The 8,199-nt window shown below is 55.3% G+C and overlaps 1 protein-coding gene across 1 annotated transcript in view; it reads left to right on the top strand.

The window, feature by feature from the left end:
* Positions 1-8,199, top strand: part of AMN (amnion associated transmembrane protein) — a 23,687-nt gene that overhangs the window by 6,436 nt on the left and 9,052 nt on the right. The window contains exons 4-5 of the mRNA XM_009636873.1: positions 6,194-6,281; positions 7,834-8,069. Coding sequence (XP_009635168.1) covers positions 6,194-6,281; positions 7,834-8,069 — 324 coding nt within the window. The remainder of the gene's footprint in view (positions 1-6,193; positions 6,282-7,833; positions 8,070-8,199) is intronic.

Below are 8,199 nucleotides of genomic sequence, written 5' to 3' on the forward strand. Positions count from 1 at the left end.
GGAGCGGATGCTGGGCCAGACCTGGCTGGGCGGCCGCTCCATGCACTGGCTGCCATCCCCGTGATGCCAGGGAACAGCTCCCCTGCCCGCACCTTGAGCTGCCTTCCAGCTCTCCCTGACCTTGTCTGCAGAGAGAAGTTCAGCAAAATGAGCTGAACTAGCCTGAAGTAGATTTGGCAAATGGCTTTAAGCCTCTGTGTGACTTCTGCCTCCAGAACTCAAGTGTCTTGGGCTGGTTTACCTTAATGTGCTCCTCAAGGGGTTATTGACATCCCCTTGCCCCCCCAGGACACCTGATTTTTGCCACCCTGCTGGGACCTGTTTGGCTCCACATCTGGAGGTGTGTGCTGGGGGGGCTGCAGTCAAATTAATGGCCTTTTTGGGCCTGTTGCTTTTCTTATCCCCCGGTGGCTTTTATTGGGGTCTGCAGGGTGATTTGGCAGGTGGGGGTGCTGGGCAGCAGCCACCTGGGAAAGCCAGGAGCTGCGGCTCCTTTGTGGGGTCGGGCAGGAGTGTGATGTTTTGGGAACGTGATGTGCTGGGCCACCCCTATGCCAGGGGATGCAGTGGCAAGGCCAGTTTGGGCAGGTGATACGGGGAGCCCACGGCCCGAAATGCAACGTAGAACGTGATGAGCAGACACAGGAGGGGAACTGGCTCCTGCATTAATGAGAGCGCTGACCGCTGCTGAAGGACCCTGCCTTGCAGGGGAGGAGGCAGGGACGCAGGCAGGGGAGAGCAGCCACGCGCCTCGTTAGCTTTCAGGGGACGATGCTGAAATGATGACGTCCCGCTGGCATGCTGCTCCTCTGCCCGTGCCCCTGCCTCTGCTCCAGGGGGCGAAAGCAGAGGGGCGAGTTATTGCTGGGGGCAGAGGGCTGGTGGGCATCTTCTGCCTGTGCCCATGGGTCCCGTGGAGAGGAGTTGTAGCTCCTGTGCCCTGCTCTGCACTGCACCAGCCTGCCCGAGCATGAGTTTCAGAGGGGGGAAAAAAAAACGCATTTCTTGCCTGTTTGCCTTGGGATACTACAGCCCCACTCCTCGCAGGCAGCATGTGCCCAGGTAGAGAGTAATTTGGGCAGCAAGGTCCAAGCCAAGCAGTGGGTTGTCCTCCTTGGCTCACCCAGAGCTGTTGGGGTGGCTGCGGGTCATCCTGCCTCGCCGGCTCCTCTCACAGGGGGTCTGGAATAACTGGGGCAGGACTGGGGGCAGTGACGGGGGCAGGCCAGATCTGGCGGCAGATGGGGGGCATGGGGTGGACAGGGGGCACAGGGTGGTGTGTGCGGCAATGGGGAAGGATGCTGGCCTGAGGATGCAGGTGGGAGCTTCACCTGGGCAGAAAAGGCAGCAAATGCACCCCTGCTAATGAACCCAAGCAACCCTGTGACAAGCGAGGCCCTGGCAGTGCTCCAGAGCCACCATGGGGATTCACCTGTGGATGAACCTGGCCCCATGCCCACCTGGGGCCTTCAGCCAGCAGCTGGATCCCACCCAAGCACCCGCAGACCCGGCTGTGCTCAGACAGCCCCCCCCCCCAGCCCCCATCGGCATTGGGAAAAACCCCGCTATTCCCACCTGCGGGCAGGAACAGGCAGGGGCGGGCTGCCTGCCTGCCTGCCTGCCTGCAGCTGTGTGTGGGCTGCTGCTGCCCCAGCGAAGCAGGGCTGAGAGATGATACAGAAATCCTTGAGCGTGAACGTCTGTGGTGGGTGACGGCACGTATCCTCTCTGAGGCAGAGAGACAACCCCCCTGCATCCTACCCCAGCGATGTGTTTTGCTGGGGTGCCAGCAGCGCCAGCCCAGGAGCTGCCCCCAGGCTGGGTGAGGGGAGGGACCCGGGAGCTGCACGCAGCCCCGATGCTTCCGAGCTGCTCGCTGGTGCACCCATGGGTGCAGCGCTGCGGAGCCCAGCGCGCCCAGGCAGTCTCGGTGTCAACATGATGGGGATGGTGGCACCTCCTTACCTGAGCAAGGGATTCAAATACGTTGATGCTGTGAATTAGAGCAAGGCTGGTGGAAGAGCCAGCAGCAATCACGAGCCTCCCTCACTCGGGTTTGAAGCATTAGTGCCGCAGTTTTTCCTGCGCTGATGACGGTGACACGCCGGTCACACTGCTGCTGTCAGTCACCTCAGCCCGACGGTCATGACTGCAGCAGAGCTGGGATGTGCCGGAGGCCGGTTCAAAGCCGCCTGCTTCAAAAGCCACATGCTCGGGCCTTTGGCATTTTTTTCTTTTGTATTTTGGAGGTTGGTTTCATTTTCACTTAGGCACTGGGGCAGCGGGATTTCTTCTCAGTGGTGCAATGCTGGGGTTGCAAATGTGGTGACCGTGGGCTGAGCGCCACATGGGGTCTTTCCTCTTTTTTTTTGCTGACTTTGATGAGAAAAATGATGACTGTGTTTCAGTTGTCATTACACTTGATAATGATGACCGAAGAGATAAGTCATTTACCAGTATCAAGGATGGAAATGACTAATGGGACTCTAAGCTTGCTGTATTAATGGCTCTGGAGTACAGGTTGGCAGGAGCAAGGGAAAGCAGTTGAAACTGCCAGCTTTTTGGCTCTGGTCCTTTGGTACATGTCACTGCTCAGTTCAAAATGTACTTGGAAAGCGGCCCAGCCTATATGCAATTTCTATACTAAACAGCCAAATGCAGAAAGCCACTGCCCAACCAGAGTCTTCATTAGTCCTCTGCTGCGAGCTGAGATGCTTAACTTACTTATGTTAGGAAAAAAGAAAGGGCAAATTATTTACAAACTAAGGTCCACTGGACAACAGAGCCACTTCTGAAATGCTGCCCTGTAGCGTGCATCTGAGGGAGGGCCAGGGGTGGGTGGGCAACACGTCTGCCTTGGTGGGCATGGAGCTGCAGCTGCAGGGGCCAGCCTCAGAAACGCCTGCAGTGAAGCAGAAGTACAGGGCTCTTCTTGCACTTCGTGTTTGTGGAGTTGAGGTGACTCCATCCCCTGGCTCGCATCATATTGCCTTGCATTTTAGTTTCAGGGATGGTGCTAACAGCGCTTGGGCAGTCCCAGAGGGTGAAGGGGCCGGTGGCTGGGACACTGTGTGTGCTGTGGGACTCTCATTCCCCTGCCACACTCATGTGGACAGCTGCTTCTGGGCTTGGGAAGTCCAGCCTGGGCTTTTGGTCTTGGTGGTGGAGGGAGATCTCCAGCGGTAGCTGGAGAAGCTGTGCCTTCACCAGAGACCCCTGTGTCTCTAGAGCCCTGCATCGATGCTGCAGGTGGGGCAGGTTTAGCCTGAGGCATTTTGCCCCACCTCTCCCCATGGGTAGGACTGATGCCACATGCTGTTGAACCCGCGTCTGCTCCACACCCCATCCAGACCCTGCTCACCTGGCCCCTCCCAGGCACAGGAGGACCTGACCTTGCTTGGTCACTGGACCAGCGGTTGTGCATCTGTGTGTGCGTGTGTGCGTATCTCCAACCCGCCGAGCCCACCTCACCCCTGCTCTCCCCGCGCTGAACGCAGCCGTGCCGCGTGAATCCTTACCAGGTTTTCCTTGCTTTGCTTTGTGCATAATGCATGCACAAAACGCTCTTGCATTGCTCCCTGGAGCAGTGTGAGTGATGCAGCTTACAAATGTAGGCACATATTTGTCCAAGTATTGTGTCTCTGGCTTTTTTTCTCATCCCAGTTAATTTGTGAAGAGCCGAACAAACAACTCCCTGGACAGGAAAGCTGATTGTGTCCTGCATAGCCACCGCAGGGCATTTGGGAAGCTGCGACCCACAGCCATAGTCAAAGCATTTGGTAACTCTACAGGGGAAGGAGCTGTCAGGCAGGCAGGGATCAGAACAGGGACTTCCCAACCCGGTGGTCTTGATCCAGCCACAGCACTCACAAACGCCAGCTGCTGCAGCCTGGGAAGGCGAACAGAGGCCAGGTAGTCACGGCCCTGCTGTGTCACCCATCCCTGCCACCAGCAGCTGCTGTCTAGTTTGTCTTCCTCCACCCAAAGTCCCTGCAGCTATGGGCCCAAGTGCCCACAGGTAGCTGCTGTGAAGAGCTGGTGCCCTGTGTTCATTAAATGATCCACTGCATCCCATCCAAAACCCCACTCTGAGCAGCTCAGCTGGACCCCAGCAGCCAGCTGGCCACCAGCAGCCAACTGGCTACCGTCCCTGCTCGGCCCTGTTGTACACAGCAGGCTGCAGGGTGGCAACCTGCAAACTGGGCGAGAGGCAGCGGTGAGGGGCTCCAGCCTGAGGTGGCCCAGCGGGCTTGGAAGGAGGTACTTAACCAGCAGCACTGGCAGCACCTGCCCTGTATATCGGTGGCAGCTGACTGCCCCAAAAAGTGTGCCAGCGCCCAGTTCCACCTGGGCTCACAGGAAAACAAGCCTGGGCATTTCTGAAGTAAAGCACTTCTAAAAGAAGCTGGTAGCGTAGAGCTTGCCAAGCTCAGTGCAGGCCAAGTCCTGAGCCTCAAAACGTCATCAGACATGGCTTTTATATCTGCAGCTAAAGGGCACATTGCCATTCTTATCCTGGCAGACCTTTCAGCCTCTTTCAGTGCTTCAGTATTGGAAAAATTGGCTTTACTCAAGAGTAATAGAAATTCAAGGAACCTGATGGCATGGTTTCCAGTTAGGCACTGCACATGCTTTGGTCTCATGGAGCAATGTCCATAGGCAAAAGCTTCTTCCTGGCCAGTGGGGAGACTCCATAGCCTTGGGGCAGACATTGCTCAGACCTGAGCTATTCACCTCGTCATCCCCCCTTCTCCAGCCCAGCGTACACCACTGCAGGGTCTGAAGCAGGTGGGGCACAGGAGCACTGCAGGGCTCTTCTTGGCAGCAGCCACTCTCTGCTTTCTACCCTGGCTTCTCACCGTTCCTGAACCAAATGGGGGACCTGGGCTATGGCCTTCAAAGCATCACACCACCAAGGCACTAAAGTTCTAAACAGCTGCCTACCTGCTGCTTTTTGCCATGTCCATCCCTCACTCCCCCCCGCTTCCCCCCGGGTGGTCCCTGTGTGGGACAGAGCATTCTCAGGCAAGGCTGCCCCAAGGACAGAGAGCTATGGCAGCCACCCACAGCAGTCACTCATAAGACATGCTTTCTCTAACCTAGATGCATATTTAAAGACCAATGAAGTAGGTGAAACCTTAAAATCCCATCTAATGTGCTTCTGCCTGAGCACAGGACCCAGTGCATTGGCATTACACAGTCCTGGAGGGCTTCCAGCTGCTGTCTGGGGAATGATGGACAGACCGAGTTAGAGGAGAATGCAGCCTTGGACATCACTCACTCCTTGACATGTGTCAATATTGGGGGAAACCCCAACTTTCTCTGTGAAAATTTCTAAATGGAAAATAAGATGAGCTGGGCTGAATAACCCGTGTGCTGTGAATGAGTCGCCTGACTCGGTTGTTTGCCAAGGCCTGTCCTGGAGTCAGCAGTGCCGGCTGGTGGCCCAGGTGGCCACAGCTGCTTGCTGAAAGAGCCCCCATGGCAGAGCTGTGCATGTTGAGGTTTGTCCTCATGCCCTGGAGCAGAAGCCTGACGGGGCTGAAGCTGGCAAGTGTGGTGACCCGAACTACCTGCTGGTGATGTCCTACCCAACAAGAAGAGGGTCTAGCTATGGCAAGCTGCATCAAATGCCACTGTGTGCCTAGCTCATGCCACGTGTGAATCCACTAGCTGACACCTCACCAAGTATTGGTGACACCAAGCTGACACCAAGCTTGGGCCCCTGAGCTATTTTTTGTGGGGCAAGCGCAGTCCCCAGAGTTGGGGACCCATTTACACAAGGGGACCTCTGGGCACTTGCAGAGCAAGGTTGGGTTTTTCATGGCATACCAATGTATAAAGCCATTCCTGAGCTGCTGGGATTGGGTGGGCAAGATGAGGAAGGAGCTGTCAAAAGGAGCTTGTTTTGCTTTTTCCTTGTTCTTGCTTCCCTAAATGCTTCATGTTTTCTGTGTTACTGGAAGATAATGTCAAACTGCCTCTCCCCATCGCAGCGTCCCCATCTGTAAAACCAGGAGCCAATACTTTCCCATTAACGCGGGGCATGGCGAGGGTAACTCCTAATGACTCTAAAGCGCCTCGGAGACAGCAAGTGTAACAGGCAGCCTAATAATTAGCACTGTTATTTGATTACAAGCCTGGGTGGCTGGCAGCGGGACCGCGCAGTAATACTCTGAATCCCTTCGTCTAGTACCTGCCCCTGAACGGAGAACTCGTGCTGGCGTCTGGTGCAGGATTCGCAGCTTTCGATGGCAGCTGGGATCCAGGCTGCAACTCAGGTATTTTGCGCCCAGACCAGTCACCCCATCAGCCCTTGATTAATCATGCAAACTCAGCCCCAATGCTTCTACAAAGGTCGTTGCTGTCCCACCTCAGAGCAAAGTGAATCACTCCTCTTTTAATACCTGCCTTTTCTTTGATGACCTCCCTCACATCAGATCTTCTTTTCCTGCTAGATCACCTGTCTTCTAAAAAAGTAATTATAGGAGGGAAGCCTTTGAAGTTGGAGCAGAGAGGCAAATATTGTTGGTGTTTTACCCTGCTTATTAAGCATGTAGCCACATCAAAGCCCTCATTTTCTTTGCCATGGTATTTCTGAAGAAAACTGGTTAGGAATTGCACACTGACAAGCTGAGCCGCAGCCACGGCAGTGAGCTGGCTTTTGGCCCACCACGCACCGGCATTTCGGCGTGAGCGCATCCTTCCTGCCCCTCCGAGCCTGCCGCTCAGGCCTGCCGTGACTCAGGCAGCAGGTTTGTTTCAAGCAGCGCCTGCTATTAGTCTGAAAGCTGTTTACTAGGGAGATGTATTTGGGTATTTAAGAACTACCTAATGCTTTCAGTGGCAAGTAACTTTTTAGTTTGGCTGCAGGAAAGGAAGAGTCCAAGTGGAGCACCTGTGCCTGCGCTTTGACTGGCAAAAAAAAAAAAAGAGAAAAACGAGAGAAAAAGCCCAAATGGGTCTGCCCAGAGGAGGGACTGCAGCATCAGGCTGTCCAGAGCCACTCCAAAAACCTTCATCCCTGTCATTTTCCTACATTGGGGCTGTTTGCCCCCCATCAGGGATGCTCTGGCAGCTGCCTCCACCTTGCACTGGACTTTTCGTTCTGACCACGTGCTGCTCCCCTGAAACCAACGGGCCTTTCTGGGACAGCTTTCACAAATGGATTTTTTTTAAAGCATGATTTTAAAATGAACACAAATACTTCAGTCAATAAATGCCCGTGTGGTAGCTGAGTCAGTAAAGATTGAGCTGTTGGGGAAGGGTGAGATGATACTAACTGTGACCAGCAGGGAAATGGTTAATGGTTAAAAAATTAATGGCTAAGTGGTGTGCTGGTTTTCGGGGTTAGCCACTGCGGTAACCGGGGCCAGTCATGTTTCTGCAGGCCTTCCAGGCTGCTTGGAAACTGGGACATGAATTATCATACCCATTTTTTTCCAATGTAGCTGTTATTCAGCATTTAGGCTCCACAGCTGTTTTCCTCCCTAACCATAAGGGTGAGCTTTAAAGAAGTGGGGGGAAAATGTCCTGTGCGATCTGGGGCTGGAGATCTGCAACCAGAAGTGGGGTCTGGGCTGAGCTGCTGAGACCCCAGCCCTGAGAGCTGGAAAGCTTTGCCGAGCCTCCGCGGTGTGCCGGGAGGTGCCTGCAGTGGCTGACCGAGGAGGCGATGCCAGGGCCGGCCCTTTGCTCCCTGCCCACAGGCTGAGCTCCTTCGCTTTGGGCCAAGCACTCACTGGTTTTGCCAACCCAGTCAGATTTTACCAATCCATCAGGGCTGCAGATTTGGGTTCGGGTCATGCTCAACCCTTCCTGTTGCTTTTCCAGGTGCGACACTGAGGTTCGCTGATGCTGAGCACCGCGCGTGGTTCGACCCCACGCTGTGGCAGGCTGTGTCCCCTGGCGGGGAGCTCCTGCCAGGTGGGCGCACCTTTTCTGTGGATGAGGAACGCGTCCCGTGCCGCTACGATGATGTTATCTTCCAGCCCGAAACCTCCTTCCGGGTAAACGTCGACTCATCGCGGCGAGTGATTCATCTCCGCAGCATCTCTCTCATGGGCCAGGTAACACGGGGATGATGAGAAACCAGCTTGACGCCTCCTCGCCATGGCCCCAAAGTAGGTCAGGAGAGGAAGGACCAGCCAGGGATGGAGGAGCGGCGCTGCTTGGGGAGATGGGGCGCTCCCATGATGC

The sequence above is a fragment of the Egretta garzetta genome, unplaced genomic scaffold, assembly GCF_000687185.1.
Source record: "Egretta garzetta isolate BGI_Z169 unplaced genomic scaffold, ASM68718v1 scaffold374, whole genome shotgun sequence".
Classification (NCBI taxonomy): domain Eukaryota; kingdom Metazoa; phylum Chordata; class Aves; order Pelecaniformes; family Ardeidae; genus Egretta; species Egretta garzetta.